Source organism: Crotalus tigris, unplaced genomic scaffold, assembly GCF_016545835.1.
Source record: "Crotalus tigris isolate CLP2741 ecotype Arizona unplaced genomic scaffold, ASM1654583v1 scf7180000019924.707973, whole genome shotgun sequence".
Lineage (NCBI taxonomy): Eukaryota > Metazoa > Chordata > Lepidosauria > Squamata > Viperidae > Crotalus > Crotalus tigris.
The window spans coordinates 207311-229758 of NW_024097775.1; the positions used below are offsets into that span (position 1 = coordinate 207311).

A 22448-nucleotide genomic window follows, 5' to 3' on the forward strand; every position below is an offset into this window, starting at 1 on the left:
TAATATTCTGCAGAGTTATTTGGGATTTGTTTAACTTTATGGAACCTGAGGCAGAAGACAGGATTCTCTATGATATGGCTTATGAATTACATGGACGTACCCAATGGTCCATTTATTATTTTTATTTTTGTCTAATGTGTGCATACTATCCCAAAAATTTTCACAGTAAGCAGCAATATTATACAGAGCAAAGAAAACACAAAAGAAATAATAATTGTGTGAGATAAAAATCTAGTTTACATCAACACTATGCATAACACCTTTCTACCCTTAACCAATGTCATTGATTCCAACCTTAACCAATGTCATTGATTCCAACATGTCATACAACAAATCATATATTGTGTTTAGCTTTTTAAACTTCTTACCTCACTTTTTTCTAGGAACTGGTGAACTTTATCCAACCAAACTTTTTTCAGTCTGTTTTTTTTTCTAAGCCAATTTTTTTCCTTTATATATTTGTTTTGTAATTTGATCCTCATTCATGCTCTCTGTATGATTGAAACCTCATCAAAATGCTTCTTTCAAACTAGTCAATTTTGTTATTTAGTTCATGTTCCTTTTGGCATCCATTCATGACTCTATTTTTGTTTGAACTTAAATATACCATGCTGATTGTTCATCACTATGCTATCCAAAAAGAAGCTGCTTGTGTATATTTGCTACTATGTCTCAATGATAGTTTCCTCTAAGTCAGTGTTTCTCAACCTTGACAATTTTAAGGCATGTGGACTTCAACTCCCAGAATTCTACAGCCAGCATTGCTGGCTGTGGAATTCTGGGAGTTAAAGTCCACATGCCTTAAAATTGTCAAGGTTGAGAAACACTGCTCTAAGTTCTCAATATAAAAAATCATGGATCATAATATCAGTTTAGTTGACCAAACTGCTAATCAGCTTTATTAGTCACCCAATAGTATATGCCTTCTATACAAAATCAAGAAATGTCTGAGAAATCAATAAACAATATTTTAGTTTTGCATCAGAATATCTATATAACTAAGTATGTGTTATTGAAGGTACACCATATTGTTTATTAGGTACATCTATTTAGAAAAGCTAAGTGATGGATGCATTATAAATCAATCAAAAATACATCAACTTTAATAATTAATAAATATGATCCAGCAACAAACTTTTTGAGTGACCTATAAAACAACCAGCCAGCAAAGTAAGATTTAGCTCTATTTAACAAGGCTCCAGTCTAAAATCTTAGGGTCAAATTCCAATTTGAAAGCAGTTCTAAGTATACAGCTCCCATTAAATGGACTACAAAAATCTGGACAGTCACCAGATGACAGGAAAGTTTCCACAAAGTACATGCAATTATATCTTTCCTATGAAAGATACTTACTCTTTGATATAACAGTTTTAAGATCCATACTCAGGTGAATTACACAATCTACCTAACATTTACTGGAAATCATTTTGGTTCTCAGCCAACAACACAAGCTGCATAGAAAAAGTAGATTCACATTTCTTAAGCCATATACCTGCACATTGTTATAAAAATTTGTTGTACAAATGTAAGTCAATTAAATAACCAAGGGAACATCATATATTTTTATAATATATTAACATTATGTAATACATGAAACAATTCATTATATTTTGTTACATATGTTTCACCTCCATGTAATTCAAATCACTCAAAATTAATTGGATTGAATCAGGATATTTATTCATTTATTTGTATTCCTCCTTTATTATTTTTACAAATAATTCAAGGTAGCGAACATATCCAACAGACCTTCCCTCTTATTTTCCTCACAACAACTCCAGTATATGTGGTTATATACTGTATGCCTTGATTTTTCTTTTCTTGGAAGTTAATATTAACAGCATCAGTTTCAATTCTATTCTTAGAAATAACATCACTATCTTCATACAGATCTCCAAAATATTCCTTCCAACATTTTATTATCTTAGATTCAAGCCAAATAATATCATCACTTTTATCTGTAATTATATTACTCTTTGCTTTTAAAGATGTTTTAAACATCTTTATTCTCTTTCAGAACATTAATTTACATTCATATGATTCTGCATTTCTCTTTTAATTTTAAGCATTGCTTGCTCTCTTTAAATACTTTATTGCAACTCTCTCATTCGCTCTCTCTTCTGTCTATCAATCATCTTTCATTTATTGTATATAATATCTTTCTCTCATCTTTTTTTGCAGCAATTATTCTATTATGTGCATTTTTCTCATTCATATCCATCTTCACTGTATTAGTCCAAGTAACTTTCTTCATTACTGTGATTCTTCACACTTCTATGCCTCTCTGAAACATAGTCATCATTTGTACCCTGTTTGAAGCAGCTTCCACATTCTCTTTCCTCATGCTTCTTTTAATGCATTATCTTCCAAGACTTTTTCACGTAAATGTACTATCTCTTCCTATAATTGCTTGTTTCACTCTTGTTTCTTTCACTTATTTTTTATTCCCACCAATTCTGAGATCCAGTTTTGACACTACCTAAAAGTACTGTGATAATATTTAGAATCTTTCTCACCCTTATATCCTTGCTAATCTTTAATCTTGCCTTATAAGCAAATTAGTCATTGAACTAGTTATCATTCTTATTTATTCTTAAGTTTCCAAATGATTCAGTCACTTTTTATGCATTTTCTCAACTCATTCCCAGACATCCATTTATGTCACCTATGACAATATTTTTTCTACTGGTCACACTCAGAACAATGTATATTTTTTCCCAAACTCATTTCTGGCTCTCTGATGTTCATCTTTCACAGGAGCGTATCATGCAGTAATCATCAGTTCTGGGTGGGTGGATTCCTAGTTTTATATACCCAAACAGAAACCTTGATGAGATCAGTTCATACTTTGTGACATACCGTATATTTTAGCCCTTCCATAATTAAACCAATACTGAATATATTTATCCAGGCTAATCCACAAAATAAGACCACATTTATATAGATTACAGCTTTGGGTTTTTTTTCTCTCTCTCTCATTTAGACTCCCCATGATGGTTTTGGTCAGTCATCTCCTGGATCAGCACATTACATATATATCATAATTTGTTTGACTATTTTTTATTTGTGGAATTTATTCACTGCATTACTGGGGTTGGACTCTAGGAGATTTACAGGTACGTTCGTAGGATGTAGGCCGTTGTATCTTGTTTTACAAGATAATTTCTAGATTAGAAATTTTAGTTTGGGAGGGCGCCTGGAGTAAAAAAGGGCTTTATTTATATTTGGCATATTGGCATAAATGTGACCCATAATGAGGTGTGCTTAGCAGGGAATGGTACATATGAAGTAGTAATGATATGATTTAGGCCTACTGTATATCTTGTTCTACATTTCCCCTATACTGTGTTACTAAAAAGCATTAGTTTTTAATCTGACTGTTGTACTGTTTGGATTCTTATAGTTATTATATTTATTGAGATTAGTAATATATATACTATCCTAGCAATTTTGGCTCAAGAGTGTTAGAAATATATTAAAAATCAGGATCATTTCCATAGCAACCATTTGTCCCTAAGCAGCCAATTACTTTGAATACTGGAAATATCATTTGCTAAAACTGGGGAACAATCTGGACCACAATTTTATTTAATATAATACAAATGAATGATGATGCACCTTGCATAAAGAGAGACAGAAAGTTTTAATAACATGAACTATATGGTTGTAACATTAGATATGAGCTTGGACTACAAATAATCATTCAGGTATCAAAGTGTGTCTGAATTATAAACAGATTTGTAGGCTAAGATATAAAGTGCAGGAGGAACCCTGGTTATATTCAGTGATACTTTATTTCTATATGTCCAATAAAGAACTGCACATAGGTCTGAATATTAATAGCAGCATCAGGGAATATTATACTTACCTTGAAATTTGTGAAAACTTGGACAATATATTAATGCAGTAAACGGATCATGGTAATTTGGGAAAACACAAAGAACCAGGTTTGTAATATCTATTATATTATAACCAGGCCAGCAAAATATTAAGTAACTAAGTAATTAAGTTAAAGTACATGCTTTCAAAATCTGAAAGTGGGATGAACTTTCAATGCATCAAACTTCTACTCTTAAATGTGCTTAACGAAATCCAAAGGCAACAAAAGGCCTGGGTCCAAAAAAAGGTATGTATATCTTTCTGCTTGTATCAAGATGATTCTTTTAATCAAAAGTAAAACAGATCCAATAACAATATCAATCTCAAAGTATCAAGAACTATTTTCTATTATAGCAAGCAATACAAACCCCTTGCTCAAGAATGTAGCGGTGTTGATAGCCTGGGAGAGACATTTGTAGTAGATGCATAGTTTCTACATATTGACTACATACTAGGATTCAAGAATGGAGATGCTATGCATGATTATTAGATTGCAAGCCACTACATTTCATTATACTGAAAATGAAACACAGAACAAATGAAATAGCAAAATGTCATCTTCTCTACTGCATACAAGCCTTCCTTACCTTCATGCTAGAAGAAAGTGAAAATCAGCTGTTTACTGTAGGTAACAGAATTTCAATTAGAGGTCTTGACAGTTTCAAGAGTGTTAGCAGATGTTCTATTATTCTCTTTCCCTACTGCAAGTCCAGAAAACATAGAGCTTCTGTCCTAATTACCCTTGCAATTGTACCCACTTGATAAAAGTATACTATACCATAATGTTGAGAGTTCTGGGTCTGCTCATTTCATCATCACTTTCCAGAGGCAGGATTTCATGTGACAATTCCTCTTGCCGTCGTCTACAAATATGCACACAATTCCTTTGTACCACTGAACGAAAGGCTTGGAGCAGAACAATGCTGGCAGCACAGCCCATAGCTGCATCCTGAAACCCACAAAATAACTTCTATGTTGATGCTATGCTTAAAAAACAGTAGCTCGTTGTCCCTGCAAACAGCCTACAGTGCAGCTGCAGCCAGTCAGCTCTCTCCAATCATTTCCTTGGGCTGTAATCATCTGATCACAACCAGATAGCTTGGATGCAGATATAGGAAAGATTTGATCCATTGTGAAACACACACACTTGCACACAGAAACAATTAAAACAGGTTTTTTTTATGGTGACTGTATCTGAAAATACGGGAGAACTATTCTGCTTGTTTTAGACAATAATCTCTCTGTGATCTTCTAATCACAGCACTGAGAGGCTTAAACTAGCTGTTTAATAAAAGGTGGGAAAGCATGTATAAGTGCCTGCTAACAATCATATACAGGAACTGCAGTTATAAAGAAGCTAAGAGAATGGTTATGGATGAATGATAATAAAACACAAAATCTTCACACTGATTTATTAAAAAGCAGAAATCTTTTCTCTAGCTTCTGCTTCATAGTCAGGGTATAATGAGCATGCTGGCATGTTAAGGCAAATTGTCACATTAAAAGAAAATAATAGTAAAAAACTGCAACACCATAGGTGAATGACAAACATCTCTGTTTAGTTCTAACATGTTTTCTAATTATTTTTGTGGGTGATCCCAACACATGTAGTCTAGCTATTTTCCAGAATTGGACATGAGGATGGTGATGATGAAGATAGATAGATAGATAGATAGATAGATAGATAGATAGATAGATAGATAGATAGATAGATAGATAGATAGATAGGTAGGGGGGAGGGAAGGATAATAGAAAGAAAGAAAGACAAAACAGACGTAGCATATATGTGGCAAATCTAAGAACAGCTCATGTTAAATCGAATTATTAAATATCAATTCCACATTATTACAAAGCCAATTAAAAGCATGTAATAATCATTAAGTAAAAAGAGGCAGTTTGTTTATCAGTTATCAGTGAGTACAAAATTAAAAGAAGCCTGGTAGAATTTTTTTAACCAACACATTTTATGAAAAGTCAGAAGTTTTTATGAGCTGCAGTTCACTGCAGATTTGGTTTTTAGAAAAAAATCAGAAAGGCAACCTTTCATTTTTTTTTTTTTTTTTGCTATTCTTACAACTTAGTATACTGAGTCTGGCAGAAAACAGCTAAAATATTGACAAATCATGTGAACCATTTTGAACAGAGATCAGGATCTAAATGTTATAGTTATATAAGCAAGGGAACTCAAAGAAAATTTGCCCTTCATTATTATTTTCTCCTTCCAAATAATCTGAATTTGTTGCAAATGTTCTTTTCCTCAATAGGAAATATCAATCAGTGGCTTTTTCTGAAACAAGGACTTCTTGGTAGATCTGCAATTGTATCTGCTGTCACTTAAAAAAATGTTTATAGTCACTCACGTACAAAGGAGCTTGCTGTTTTGGGTGGCAGTGGGAGTTCAGCCATTGAGTTTCATGGGGATGTGAGCAAGCCTGTAATTCCTGCTGATGTAATCTTTGGAAGAGCTCTTTGATGAAACCAATTGCTTAAGAAAACAAGAAAGTGCATGGTGCTAACACAGTTCTTTCAAACCAATTTTGCACAGGGGATGATCAAGGCTTTAATTGCTCTGGAAACTGTCACAATAAGGAAGGATTTTAGGGGAAATACTTATGAAATGAATGAAATGACTTTTTGAAAAACACATTCGTTGCTAATTTTCTTTTTCTGTATCAAGGTAATTCACATTATTGCACCATATCCTTCAACTCTGACAGTTATGCACTAAAGTAGTTCAAGGCATGCCTTTTCTAGTTCATAATTTCATTTTCTCAAATGCAGTTTCAGCAGCATAATCACAAAACTGTTATCACTTCTGTTTCAAATAAAGAGATTCCACTGCTTCTCATCTGCTTTATTTGGATTCCCATTATATCCCCATCTATCTGCACATTGGGAGAAAGCAGACTTTTTTTGGCATATTCTTGGCAGCGTCTGAGACCAAAGGCCTTGTCATGGCTAATCATAATATTATCAGTCTGTCCCTGCAACTCCTTTTATGGCTTATGTCTTTTCTTGTTACAGTGACTGCTGTATGGTCTTGCTGATATTAATATGTCTTGCATGTCAGCACTGCTCTTACTTTATACATCTATACAGAGATGCTCATAAAATGCTTTTAAGATGTTTAGTTTCTATGGTTACAATATCTAGTTCTGCTATGCAGTTCAATGCAGATTATTTTTCCCCCAAATCCCTTAAAATCTATAGAAGTTAATAGTATTGGATCAAAGCCAGTCTTTCTGAACATTTTCATAAGGATTGATTTAGAAAGAAAGAGAATGCATTCAGGTTCAAACACAATTGTGACATATTCAGTTTTTTGAAGATCCTACTTACAAACTTCTTGATCTATGTGAAAAACAGTGGCCATTTGTTAAAAAAAAATTGAAGCAAGACTATTTTTTTCAGTTTTGTTGTAGTAGTCTCTGTACATACAAACCTTTCAACTTTAACAATAAAATGAAAATGCAGTATCTGTCTCACTTTACAAGACAGATTCTCAAAAGACTTCACAGCACTAGTAAAATATAGAATCAAAACTTTAAGACATTAAGATAAACAATTGGCACAAATAATGCAAATGGAGTCAATATTAAAATAATGATAATTCTCAAACCTAACATCCAAACCCATAAATTTGATATGGCTTTGATATGGAACTCTACAGTCATTAGACATCATCAAAGGAAATAAAAGTCTAGCAGGAAATTACCAGTGGCTTTTAAGACTGCAATGTCTGTGTATCAATAGATATTGGGTAAGTAAAGAAACATTGTGCAAGTGAGATTTGGTTTAGCTCCTTTCACTCTATTGATTTTACTTGAATTTATTTTATTTCTCTATAAGCAATTGGGTTCTACACCAATTATTTCTTTCCTCCTTTTCTTTTATATCTTTTGAACTGCCAAATTGTTCAAAGAATTTGTGATGCAAATAATTACACAACTTTTATTCACACATTTCTACTCACAAGATTTATTCACTTGCAATAGGTTTAATTGTTATGAGAGTTAAGAAGAAAACAATCCTATTCAATTGTATTCAGTGGATTTTAAGGCAGTCTTATATATATAGTCCTAATATAATCCTTACTGAATTAATGCAACTTGCTTCTACAGAAACATATGGGATGGGAGTGTATCCAAATATTTGTTGGATTGTTTCCTTTGTACTGATACTTAAAAATTCCCAACCAACAGACACATATGTATATAATAAAGAGGCTCAATATTTACATTTCTTCTTTGTAATATACACTATGAATGTATAAAATGCAGCTGTTATAACTACAAAACTCCAAATAGTAGTATTCTTGGCACTCTATCTGGCTCTCTCTATTACAGTAACTGCTATCAGTGTCCATCTCTCTTCTTACTCCTTATTAGGTAGACTTTAATGGGGTTGCCATATATGAATTGAGCCTAGGAAAGTGAGGCTCTCTATAGAGAGAATTGGGCTATGGACTATGACTGCTTGCTAGATGGCAGGAGGATAGCTATAAGATGTAAACATTTACCTATGTATATGTCCACAGAGCTGCATAAGCATCAGGGCTTTTTTTTGTCATAGAACGCCCAGAACGGAGTTCTGGCACCTTTTTGGGATGGAACCTTCTAGGGTAGGCAAGGCGGGTTGTATGACATGTGTGAGTTCCGGCACCTTTTTTTTTTTTTTTTGCAAAAAAAGCACTGATAGGCATAACTAAAAGTCAACAAGTAAATTCACTTGTTCGTCAGCTGTGCGCAGCTATACTTTATGCTGCCACTTCTTCTTGTTCCCTTCCTGTTTTATATGAGCTGCACATTTGTACAACACTCCAACCAAACTTGCTCTTCCTATTGTTAAATAATACAATACATAAATGACAAATTAATAGCAAATAAGTATTTTGTAAAAGCCATTTCATTGCTCATTTTGCTTTGTAGATAAAGCAGTGTAGTATTTTAGGAAGCTTTTTTAGGAAGATTTAAGTGATTGATCAAGGGACTTGATCTTTTGACTGAAAAGGCATTCAATGTGTCCCTCTCAACAAATCCGTATATCAATCATCAGTGTTGATTTATGTGACTTAGAATATTGAACAAATTCAGCCAAGTGTGATTTATTTGACAAATCAAACTATAGCTGGGGTTAACAACACTTTGCCCATAGTACTCCATTTGTAATACCTCAGAACACCAAAATTGCCACTTATTTACCTTGCATGATTGAAGTGCAGCGAGGAGATAAGCATACTTATTTACCTGCAGGTGTACTTATCACCTCGCTGCATTTAAATCATGCCAGGAGAGGCAGCTGGTTGTCCTCCAGTTTTTGAATGACTGAAGCTGGAAGCATATTTTTTTTAATAATGGAGCCATCCCTCTGGAATGGGGTCCTTTTGGAGAATTGTCTGTCTCATTGCACATAAATAGAAATTGCTTTATTGTTATGGGTTGTTTTGGTTTTTTAATGTACATTGGTATAAACTTTCATTTTCATCTGCCAAGACTATCATACTAATCTAATAGGTTTCCGATGACCATTAACTTGTCTGCAGTATCTGAAACTTAGTCTTTGCAGGTTCAGAATTTTCATACAGATGTACAAAATTGTCAGTTTTGGTTTATTATATAAAATATGCACTAACCCATTTTATATTCATAAATGTGTGTATACTAAGCCAACTATTTCTTATTATTGCAACAAGGCATTGAGGATCTTGTCAAAACTTAAAATTAACATTGCACAAAATATATCAAAATATTTCTGGCCACATAAACAATTTATGTTTTTCCTCTGGAGACTAACCAGATCATGTGACTGGAGACCTATGAGCTATTAAAAAAACATGAAAAGCAAACCTGTAGACAGGAGCAATGACAGAATGTAACATCTGTATCTCTCTGCTCTGAAAGTTTACATAATGCAAGAGTGCTGCTTTAATCAGTAGCAAATCACATTGTGCAGCTAGAGCTTCATTGTGAATAAGCTGGGAATAAGCTTTTATTGTATTTTCTGTATTGTATTTTCTGTGTAGTTGATGAGGAAAAAACATTGCAAGAAATTTGTTTCGGTATGCCAGATTTAAACATATATTGCAGGCTTCTATGAATTTGTTCACAGGAAATGAGTACTTTATCCATTTGTACATTTACTTTCAGCTTCTCCTTTAAAAATTAATTACACATAGTTAGCAAGTTAGAACGGTGTAATAGGATTATATGATAATGTACAATGCAAAGTCAAATGCATTATTTTTTAAATAAGCTATAACATAGATAGAAAGATCTTGATTGCATGGGCTGTGTGAAGCAGTATGTTGTTTCAGACTGCTAATCTGCAAATAATACTGTATATTCTTCCAATTTAGAAACTGAAAGAAATAATATTTTTCCTTAGTAAATTGAGCACACTGCACAGATGCTTTCATTTAGAAAGCAGTAAGCAGCAAAGTTTAAAAAGTGACTAGTTAGGATGTTTTTATGCTGAGCTTGCTGACTAGCAAATATACGTAAATGCCATTAAATATGACGTGTTAATAACAGAAAAAAATTACAGAAGAAACAATCTAGTTTAGGACATTCTACCTTCATAAAACTGAATCTTAAAAAACAAGAATAGCTGATATTCAGAAGAACAATAATGCAATCAAACATTCACATCTACCTATACAGTTGGAAGTGAAGCAGAAGCGTGAAGAGAATCCCACAACAGGTGAACTCTAATGAGAATGATTTAGGAATGGTTTTACTAAAAGGGCAACCTGCCTAATTTCATTCTTAGCGAAGCCTCCTTCTCCTTTCTATATTGCTCTTAGATAAGATAAGATGATATCAAGTAGGTGATTAAAACAACTGTGCCTAAGCTGGGTTGCTCAGTAAGATGTTGCTCTTCAGAAGAACTGAAATGTGTTTTTTTTCCCTAAGAATTTATTTTAATAAATCACCCAATAATGAAAGGCTTTTTTAATGTACCTATTTCTATGTCATTAAAAAAGTACTTTTGAGCTAAAGCTTGTAACAGTCATAGATTACCTCCAACTAGTTAGTGTTTTAAGAAACTGCCCATTTGCATGTATGCTTGTGATAGAAAATCCCAATTTTACTCATTCATATAAGCCAGATTAATTGTTCACTCTTAAACAGAACAATAAAGGATCAAAGTGGTGGAAAAACCCCATAAAACGAAACACAAAAATGTTTTCTTACTGTTCAAGGAATATCGTGACACTGGTTGCTCCAAGTTAGAAGAAAGGTTTGTTTGGTTTGTTTGTTTTTTCCCCAAAGATGCTGATAAGCTACTTACATGATTTCATCTGCATCATTTATATAGGTCAACATGTCAAAATCATTCATGCTCATATTTTCTTCCAGTCTCTTAAAATATGAAAAAAGTATAAGCATGCTATTTGTTGTGTCCTGAGCCTGCTTTGAGAGAGGTAATGGCTGAGGAGGCAGCAGATGGGGCAGTCAAGAACATGTGGCCCATCAGGAACAACCAGAAACAGTTTCCGTGCACCATGAGGGAGTCCAAGAAGGCTCGGAGGAAGATCTTGAAGAAGAGATGGACCGTCTTTACCCGTCCATGGAAAGAAAACAGAAGAAAAGCAAAGAAAAAGCTCCAGCTGCGTCCAAATGCTTCGGGTGTGGAAGTCGCCATAAGAGAGCCGACTGCAGGTTCCGTTCCGCCATCTGCAGAGCGTGTGGCAGGCAAGGCCATATAGCATCCATTTGTGTGGGTTGCCAGAAGGTACAACCTCGAGAAGAATTGCGTCTGAAAGGTACCAGGGTCCCCAGCCAAAATAGGATGGGTTTCTGCGCATCGCGCAGAAGTATTTGCAGAACAGGCACACTCAAACCACTTAAAAAGAAGTTGTCATTTAAGGTGAGGTTGCAAGGTGTCCCTTTGGTTATGGAGATGGACGCTGGGTCTGCCCTTTCAATCATTTCCATTCATACATTTAGGAAGATTTGCAATAGCAGTGGGTTCCAGGCCAAACTTAGGCCACCCAACATAATCTTAACAGACTTTCAAAATTCCAAGGTGTGTGTAAAGGGGGAGGCCACCCTTACAGTGCAGCACTAGGATTTTGAAGGTCCATTGGATGTGTTGGTTGTTGGGGGTGATCGAACGAGCCTTATAGGACTCGATTGGTTTGAGGCCTTGGGAATCCAGGTTACTGGGCTGCAATATTTGCAAACGCTGGGTCTAGCAGAAGTCTGCAAGGAGTTTGCAGATGTGTTTAGTCCACAGCTTGGGTCCTACAAGGGGCCTCCAGTTTCATTAAGGCTTGACCCTACCATCACACCCATTAGGGTTAAAGCTAGAAGAGTACCTTTTGCACTAAAAGGTAAAATTGATGCTGAGCTGGATAAATTGATCCAGCAAGGTATTTTAGAGCCTGTAGATTCAGGTCCATGGGAAACCACCATAGTCACGCCTCTCAAGGCTAATGGGGACATACGCATATGTGCAGACTACAAGTGCACAATAAACAAGGCACTGCAATAGCACGCGTACCCCATACCTGTAGTCAGCCATATTTTGGCCTCCCTCAAAGGGGGCGATTTTTGCAAAGCTCGATCTGGCACAGGCATATCAACAGTTGCCTGTTGATGAAGCAGCTGCTGAAGCACAGACCATTGTAACGCATAGGGGTGCATTCAAGGTCAAGAGACTGCAATTTGGGGTAAATGTAGCCCCTGGCATATTCCAAAGTGTCATGGAGAGTACACTTAGGGGTATCCCTGGAGTTTGCCCCTATTTCGATGATGTCCTTATTGCTGGAGAATTTACTCAGAACTTAGCAGAGAGATTAAGGGCTGTTTTGTTTCTCTTCCGAAGAGCAGGCCTAAAACTAAAAAAAGATAAGTATAAGATAGGAATCACTTCTACAGATTTCTTGGGATTCAGAATAGATGCCCAAGGTATTCACCCTGCTGAATCTAAATTGAAGGCTATACAACAGGCACCTAGCCCTAAGTCTAAGAGTGAACTGCAGGCCTTCTTAGCTCTCTTGAACTTTTACAACGTTTTCCTACCTCACAAGGCTGCTGTGAGGTAGGAAAACTACATAGTTTTTTAGACAAGCAGGCAGCTTGGCAGTGGACCAAAGTCCACGAAAAGAGCTTCAATGAGGTCAAGGCCTTGCTAACATCCAATGATGTACTTGCTCATTTCAGTGAAAAATTACCTATCTGTATTGCCTGTGATGCATCCCCTTATGGGGTGGGAGATGTACTTAGCCACTTGAGGGCTGATGGAACTCAGGTTCCTGTAGCATATTACTCCAGGACTCTATCTTCTGCTGAGCGTAATTACACTCAAATAGACAGGGAAGCATTGGCTATAGTAGCGGGAGTTAAGAAATTTCATGATTTTTTATACGGCCGGCATTTCACGGGCTACACAGACCATAAGCCTCTGCTGGGGTTGTTTACAACCAACAAACAAACACCTCAGATTATCTCCCCTAGAATGCTGAGGTGGTCTATTTTTCTGTCAGCATATGATTATTCACTAATTCACAAACCTGGAAAGGAAATGGGCCACACTGATGGCCTAAGCAGACTACCTCTGAAGCTGGTAGAAGGAGACCCTGCTCCTGCCATCAATATTCTCTCCATTCAGGAGTTGCCTGAATCTCCCCTCAATGCCAGGGATATGGCTGCAGAAACAGCCATAGATCTCACACTTACACGTGTGCTCTCATGGATTTTGTCTGGATGGCCTGACAGAAGTCCAGGTACTGAGTTCAAAAGCTTCTGGCTCAAGAAGCATGAGTTATCCACTTTTAAGGGTTGCCTTTTGTGGGGCAGCAGGGTAGTTATTCCTGCCTCATTGAGACCGAGAATCTTGGCCTCTCTCAATGAGGGTCATCCTGGCATTGTCAGGATGAAAGCACTTGCGCGCAGCCACCTATGGTGGCCTGGGTTAGACAAGGCTATAGAGGCCCAGGTGCACGGGTGTCACTTGTGCCAACACTCATGGCCAGAAATGCCTCAGACTCCTGTGCATAGGTGGGAGGAAACACAATCACCTTGGTCCAGAGTGCATATAGATTATGCTGGGCCCTTTCAGGGGCAATTCTTCTTGGTCCTTGTTGATAGCCATTCAAAGTAGCTAGAGATTGTTCCTGTTTCCTCTATTACTACTGCTAGGACCATCCAGGTGTTGAGAGGAATTTTTGCAACACACGGCCTTCTAGATGTTCTGGTTTCAGATAACAGTCCTCAATTCACTTCTTCTGAGTTCCAGGCTTTCCTGCAGGCCAACATGATCCATCATGCAACTTCGGCCCCTTTCCACCCTTCCACCAACAGTATGGCTGAACGAATGGTGAGCAGTACCAAGGACGCCTTCAAGAAACTGACTTATGGGGACTGGCATCACAGGTTGGCAGATTTTCTTCTTGCACACCGCACCACACCTTGTACTTCCACTGGGAAGAGCCCAGCAGAACTCCACTGGGGTCACAGACTGATAAGTAAACTTGACAGATTGCACCCTGACAGGGTGGCGCCTCTGGTTTCACAGCCGAGGGCACCAAGGTGTTTGCAAGTGGGCGCCCCAGTTTGGACCCGGAACTACAGGCCCGGTCATCTGTGGATTCCAGCTGTGATCTGCAAGGTCACTGGTCCCTTATCCTACGAGGTGTCCTACGACGGCCGCGTTCTCCGGCGGCACGTAGATCAGCTGTGTACGAGACTGGACTCTTCCTCTTCCACTCCTGGGTCTTCTCTGGGGGGATAGGAGGGTTATAATGTGCAGGGGGAAGGTCGCTGCCAGCAGTCAAGGGCAAATGAAGAGGTAGGGGAAGGCCCCTCCCAAGGTTCGCAAGTGTGCCCAACAGGAATTCATGGGGACAAGGAACAATACACACACCACTACGTACTCCAGCCAGGGAGTCACCCAGGGAGTACCCGCACTATTCACAAACTCAATACAGCACTCCAGACAGGGAGAATAACCGGGAGCATCCAAACAATCCAAACCCTACAAGAGAACTGGCATACACTCAAAGAAACTGGCCAAATGCTGCAATTGCTCCCAGAAGGAAATCAGAAAAAGGGGGTAGTCAGAGAGGCAAATCCTGATTCTGGTACCTCCAGCACTGAATGGGGGGCAATAGGGTATTGGGGCACCACAGAGGCCCCAGACAACCCTTCTACTGGGCTTGGGAGTGAGGGACTGTGTTCCCAAGATGGGTCTATTGTGGACCCGGAGAATACCACAACCCCACAAAATACTGGGTGGGACTTAGAGGGTCCAGACAGCCTACACTCAGGCAGATCAACCAGGTACGGGGAGGAGCAAAGACCTGGTCTGCCAAGTCCGGTGGGCGAGCAAGCAGACCAGGCACCAGGACCCAAGTCATGGGGATCACCAGGGCAACAAAGAGGGGGCAACCCAACTCAGGTAATTGCATAGGGAAGCCAAGGGTGTTCCCAAAGTCCCAGGAGGTCGCAACGGGCTAAACACCCACCCAAATATCTTAAAGAGTTTGTGATGTTGCTGTCAGGCTAAGGGAAAAATAAAGCAGGTATACCATACTGAATGGTGTAGTTGGAATTGTGAGTGTCAGGCACATAATTCCAAAATGATAGCACAATACCATACAAGAGTGTGATCTTTGAATAACATCCACAGTCCATGCATTTCAATGTTGAATAAGAATACCACATCCCTTCAGGGAGGTCGCATAGATAGATAGATAGAGAGAGAGAGAGAGAAAGAGAGAGAGAGAGAGACATAGAGATATAGAATAAGTTTTATCTGGGGGGAAGGGGTGTTGTGTCCTGAACCTGCAAAAGCAGGCTCGGAACGTTGCTATGGTCCTGGGCTGTTGCAAGCTGCCCGGGACCAGACTAAGCTGCGCCAGCCTGCGCGCATGCACAAGGCACGAAAGTGCGCCATTTTCTATTGTAACCTTTTTGCCCAGGGATTCTATTTAATGTGAGAGAGGCCTGCGAGCCTCTGAGTTGTGTTGGAGTGAGCAGAAGAAGAATAAACAGTTGTTGGCTACAGAATGCATGCTCTTCTTTCGCCATTAACTCAAGGACTTAACACTACTGGACTGAGCCATAGAAGTATATAATGTAATTCATATGCAAAAATTATAAACGATAAGAAAATTACAAGTGGCATGTACTGTCTTCTAACTGCATGGAGTTGCAATTTCCAAAGATGAACATAAATGTTAAAAAATTAAATGATATGGTAACATTTAATTGCAATACATAAATAATAATTTGAAAAAAAACAGTCTATAAATTATAAACCGGGGAGAATAGCATCTGACACACACTTCATCCAGAAATAGCATTTTCACTATTATAGAAGCAAATTCCACATTGATGTTTGACTCTATTTTTCTAATTAGGGAAGCTGGAGAATATTACCAACATGGTGCCCTATAAAGCACATGTTACATCTCTGCTACATGAGCTGCACTGGTTACCAGTTTGGTTTTGGGTCCCGTTCAAGATGCTAAATCCTTAAAGCCCTACATGGTATGGCACTAGGTTATTTGAAGGACCACCTTTCCTCAATTTCATCCATCTGCCCCACCACATTGAGCAGAATGGTTATGTCACAGGTCCTGTCATTTAGGGAGCCACATTTGGCAGAACCTAGGCGGTGGGGCTTTTCTGCTATGGCCCCCATGCTAGGTAATCTTCTCTCCCACCCACTGAGGTGAGGATGTGCTCATCACATCTAAGCTTATGAAGGTCCCGTAAGACCTGATTATGCTTACAGGCCTGGAGATATTAGGGATAGGTGATCTTGTGAAATAGTTTAATTACTATTAACATCTATTGCCTATTATTTTTTTTAGCTCTTTATATAGCTTTTAATATTTTAATTTTTGTCATTGATAATGATTTTAGATATTTATTGTTTTAGTCTTATTGTAGACTCTCCAAAGTCGCTTGTCAAATAGGCAGCTATATAAATTAGATAAATAAATTATAAAAACATAAGTTTAAAGAGCAAGATCACAGGAATTGAAGTCCACAATTCAAACTTACATACCATAAATTCCGGCGTACAAGGCAACCCGGCGTATAAGACGACCCCCGTCTTTATAGCCGGGCCGCATTCCTAGAACGTCATCTTATGCGCAGGAAACTACCAGTATTTCCGGCGTATAAGATGACTCGGTGTATAAGACGACCTCTGTCTTTGGCGCCGATTTCAGCGCTCGCGGAAGTCGCCTTATACGCCGGCATTTAGGGTATTTTTTCACTTTTGCATGAAATTAATTTCACATCTAATAGGTGGCCCATGATAACAAATAATAAAAGTTGCATAATTTTAAAAGTGACAGAGATAAAATTATTATCACTAAATAAACCTTTTTTCTAAAAAAACAACCATAATTAATATATCAATAAATTTGTGATTAACAGATTTATCACCATTATCATCCATTTTCTTGTGTGGCTAATAGCCTTGTTAAAGGCCACCCTGATTATTATTTATTTTCTAGTTTGCCATGACATTGTATTGCCTTATTTCTTCAATTGATAGTGCTATCTGACTAAGCCATTTCTTATTCATATTTAAATATTAGGGAAGAGAAGTATAGATTTACTTCTACAAAAGCAAGGCAATAAAATTCTCAGCTTTAAAGGTGAGCTGCAAATGTTGCCCTCCACATAAGCTGGAAACTGTCTACATCTGAACGCTTATCAGAAATCTGAAATGATACAATCTATATAAATAAAAATGTAAATGTTCATTTGTTCAAAATCTTAAATCTCCGAAAGTTCTTCACTGATTGCTTTGAAATTTTAACACAACGTTGCATTCAAATACGCGCATGTTTGTATATACCTATATTATATAGATGTAATACCTGTGACAGGTAAAACATGCTTTTTTGAAAAATAGCACCATCTGTTGGACGTAAAAGCAACACACGCTACGATTTCAGACAATCTCTATATCTGCATAGACAATGGAACAACAAAAAATATTGTAAACCCACAAGCATTGTGAAATTAAACACATTACAAACATGCACTTTCTCTTTTCTTTCTTTTCCATTTAACCAGACTGAGCCACAGCAACGCGTGGCTGAGTACAGCTAGTTCAGAATAAAATTGTAGTGGTATTTTTGTGAGAACAAGGTCATAATTATTCTCTGACTGTATTTGTATGACTTGTTTGTTTATTTGTGTGAAACCAACCAATTGCTGAGTGAGAACTATGTTGAATTGATACAATCAAATAAGTCCAAAATCAAGGCTTACAAATTACAATTATTAGATTCAACAGTCATGTTAAATTACAATCAAGCGAGCCAACTTATAAGTTTGTACAATGTCCAGCCATTGTAACAATATACTGTAGGCACTATTGTATGATTCCCTTTAAATCAAATGGTGAAGGGGGAATTCAAACTATTTATTTAGTACATTATTGCCAATATTACTCAACCAAATCAACCACTTAGAATTAATAAACAATGGCAAATCAGTTTATCTTTGTGCTGTGATTTTGTTTTCTTATTCCACCATCTTAAATATGACCCTATGTTAGATATAATATGTTAAATAATACCATCTAAGACTTGAATATTGTTGCTGTTGTTGCTGTTCACTAAGTTGCAATCTCATGGACCATAGCATGCCACCTTCCCCATCCTTCATTATCTCCTGGAGTCTGCCAAACTCATGTCCTCTGCATCGATGACATTGTGTAACCATTTCATCCTCTTCTATCTCTTTCTCCTTTTGCCTTCAATCTTTCCCAACATCAGTTTTTTTTCCAATGAGTTCTCTTCTCATTTGGTGGCCAAAGAATTTGAACTTCAGTTTCAGTATATATCCTTCCAAAGAACAGTAGGATTGATTTTCTTTATGATTGACTGATTTGATTTCCTTGTTGTCCAAAGGACTCTCAAGAGTCTTTTCCAACGCCACAATTTGAAAGCATCAATGCTTCAGCGCTCAACCCTCCTTAATATTCTCACAGCCATACATTACTACTGGGAAAACCAGAGCTTTGACTATAGGAACCTTTGTCAGCAAGGTAATATCTCTGCTTTTTAATATGCTGTCTGGCTGTGCAATAGCTTTCCTACCAAGGAGCAAATGTATTTTAATTTCAGGCTACAGTCACCATCTGCAGTAATCTGGGAGCACAAGAAAATAAAATCTTTCGCTGCTTCCATGTCTTCCCCTTCTATTTGTCAGGAAGTGATGGGACTGGATGCCATAATTCAGTTTTTTTAATATTGAGTTTCAAGCCCTTTTTTTCACTTTCCTTTTTCAAGACCGACATTTTGCATGATGTACTCTGCATATAAGTTAAATAAGCTTATTTAACTCCTTTCCCTGTTTTGAACCAATCAGTTGTTCCGTGTCAGTTCGAACTGCTACTTTTTGACCCACCTACAGGTTTCTCAGGAGACGGGAAAGGTGGTCTGGTACTCCCATCTCTTGAAAAACTTGCCACAGCTTGTTGTGATCTACATAATCAAAAGCTTTAGCATTGTCAATTTGGTAGAAGTAGATGTTTTTCTGGAACTCACTTTCTCCATAATCCAGTGAATGAAGGCACTTCAATCTCTATTCCTCTGCCTCTTCAAAACCCAGCTTGTACTTCTGGTTGTTCTCTATTCACATATTGCTGACGCCTGCCTGCAGGATTTTGAGCATGTGAAATGAGCACAGTTGTATGGTAATTTGAACATTAAGGCTTGAATATGAGGAGATATAAATCAGATTATGATTGGATTTATTTATTTCGCAATTTATTTAGCTTCAGCTAAACATGTCATATAATGTCAAGTTACAGCTTACTATAATGTATGAATCAAGTTACAAGTGATGGCTTAGTGTAAATATGTAAACCCAGCTATTAATGTAATGGTATATACCAGTTGTTCTCAACCTTTTTAATGCCGCGACCTCCAACTGGTCGTAAGTCAAGGACTATTCAACCGGTTGTAAGTTGAGGACTATTCAACTGGTGCAGCACCGTTTGCAGAATGGGACTTTTGGCAGGCTCAGCAGGGCAGAGACAGCCTGAACAATTCCTATTGGCTTTTGAAAGCCAATAGAATTAGACTCTATTCAAGAGAGTCTATTCTATTGGCTTTCAAAAGCCAATAGAATAAAAGGGAGTAGTATAGCTAAGGAAAAGGGGAAAAAATGGCGGACTGCGTTGTTTGGTGACCCCCATGAAATGGTCGTTCGACCCCAAATGGGGTACCGACCCACAGGTTGAGAACCACTAGTTCGAGATAAGAGGAAGAGCTGCAGATTGGACTGCTGTCAGGTAAAAGCTATACACAGAAGGAAGGGGATGGGTGAGAACATTTTCAGAAGGGATTCTTCCTAATTTTCAAAGAATAAAGGGAGAAGAAAAATACTTTCACACTTGTAAGATTCTGTTGGTGTAACCTTATAATAAAGACAGAGCTAGTATTCATTATTATGCTTCTTGTCTGGATTTCTCCTGAAGGGCTAACAATGAATTCTAAAATTCTATTAGGCTATAGTTATAAAAAGAAAGCTTAACTGAAGTTTCTAAGGAGAATACCCACCAGTGAATAAAGTTATAAATTATGCTACTGAGAAAAGCCAACTAGATTCCAACTGTAAGATAAAACACAATTATATTTCAGTCTATGTGGCATACAATCTGAATTCAACCTAGTTAATTACCTACTCTTCAGGTTGGTGCTTATCAGTAACTTATATTTTAATATCCTGTCTGAGAAATTTATATGTATCAAAAAAACAGACAATATACTTTCAATATTTCAATGAGTTAGAGCTTACAAATAATTTGACAGGAATATTAATAAAAACAAATTAATGTAACAATTGACTGGAGGTCCATAACTTCTTGTGAGGACAAACTTTGCCATTAATTATTTTTTAAATGTTGGGTTTATGAAAACAGCATGTTCCCTTATGTTATGGACAGTTGAATACAATCATATTTCAGTAAAAATGAAATCCTGGGAATTGCTATCAAGATTACTATAAAATGTAGTATCAGAAATTATTCCCTTATTCCTATCAAATATTAAATTATTTAAATATTTAAAACATAGAAAAAGACACTTGTGCTATTAAATAAGTGAACAAATATCTATTTACTTTATACTATTTAAATGACCATATAAACCATGGGAGAATTTGCAAATCCACTCATATAAACTTAAATATCCCCTCTATTTCAAGGACTGATGACAGGAAAGGACAATCCATTCTCCTAATGGATTATTACCACAAGGAGTTCAAAAGTTCACATCCAAGAACATTTACTTCAAAGCAGTTTTTTCTGCTGTTGTCCAACTGAGCATCATTATACCATATTTTATACTTTCAATTCACTCATGTTCATCCTCACTTTTTTGGAAATGATTCTCTTTTGAGTTCTTTCTCATGATAACTTGTTGAGTAAAGCAATGCTGATTGCTGATAAACTAATTCTGTAATCTCCTTTCCCATATCTTTTGAAACTAAACTTTGCATTAACTCAAGTGCAGGAAATTTATGGTCAAACTGCAGAGCTGAAATTCAGTACAAACCAATAGTAGGATTGCTGATGTAAAGTCAAAATGGGTGATAAGAACCAAACAGGTATAATATACCTTCAAAATATATCCATTTTACCTGTTTTTTTAAATGGACAAAAGGAACTAAATATTCCAGCACATCCTTTCCGCTGAACTGCTGATGTCACCCTTCACACAGCTTACATATATAAATAAAATAACTGTAACAGAAAGACTGTTTGCTATTGTCTTACAACATAGTTGATTAAGAACAGGACAATATAACTTGACTAAATTGTCTGCATAATTCTAGGTCTGCAGCATATAAATCCAAATAAATAATAAATAGTCTATCTATGGTACAATGAAAATGCTGCTAACTTGCCTCAAGAAAACTGACTCTGTTAAAAAAAATTGCTATGCTTATAGTATCTCTTCAGACAAAGTGGAAATTTGGCTATGATACAAAATCCCTAGCGAGTTTATTTACCCTGATGGAGCAGGAGAACTAGGATGGTGAAAAATAGCCAATTGGTCTAGAAATTTTAGCAGTTTTGTTGAAACAATGCTATGCACTCCTGCAATTTGTATGTCTCGACTGGAAGACAGTGGAAGACTAGATAGTCATCCTGATCCCCAACTCATATTCTAAATGGCCTGTTTAGGTTGAAGCAGGATTGAAATTTACTGGCTGCCAGTGTAGATGAAAGAGCATCTCTGGTATAATCAGCAGTATTATACACTACATGAAGATCAAAATGTTAAGTGATTCCTTCTCATTACTTGTGTTGATAATTCCTCTGAACCATAACATTTTATGAATACAGCGCCATAATAGCTTGTTATATTCTGCCACGGTTTGGGATAGCATCCTCTCCTTCAACAGTTCTTAGAACAAAATTAAATTTAAGCTATTTTAGATTATTGCATGGGATAATTTGTCCATCTCGTCTCTTCCCACTGCAAGCCATTCTTTTTCTTTTTTTCAGATTTTGCTTTTCTAGCAGTAAAATAAAAAACTGAAGGATAGCACAAAGATAATTTTGATGATTTTCTGACATTT

At 36.9% G+C, this 22448-nt stretch overlaps 1 protein-coding gene across 12 annotated transcripts in view; it reads right to left on the bottom strand.

The window, feature by feature from the left end:
* DOCK10 (dedicator of cytokinesis 10) overlaps positions 1-22448 on the bottom strand; it is a 192298-nt gene that overhangs the window by 158622 nt on the left and 11228 nt on the right. For 4 of the 12 annotated variants that reach the window (XM_039364888.1, XM_039364901.1, XM_039364891.1 and 1 more), the window contains exon 1: positions 4658-4841. The exons of 1 other annotated variant lie outside the window; for it this stretch is intronic. In XM_039364888.1, the coding sequence (XP_039220822.1) occupies positions 4658-4819 (162 nt within the window). In that variant the 5' untranslated portion in view covers positions 4820-4841. Of the gene's footprint in view, positions 1-4466; positions 4588-4657; positions 4843-22448 lie in introns of those variants that run through there. 7 more of the 12 variants (XM_039364899.1, XM_039364889.1, XM_039364887.1 and 4 more) reach the window with 4 other exon arrangements.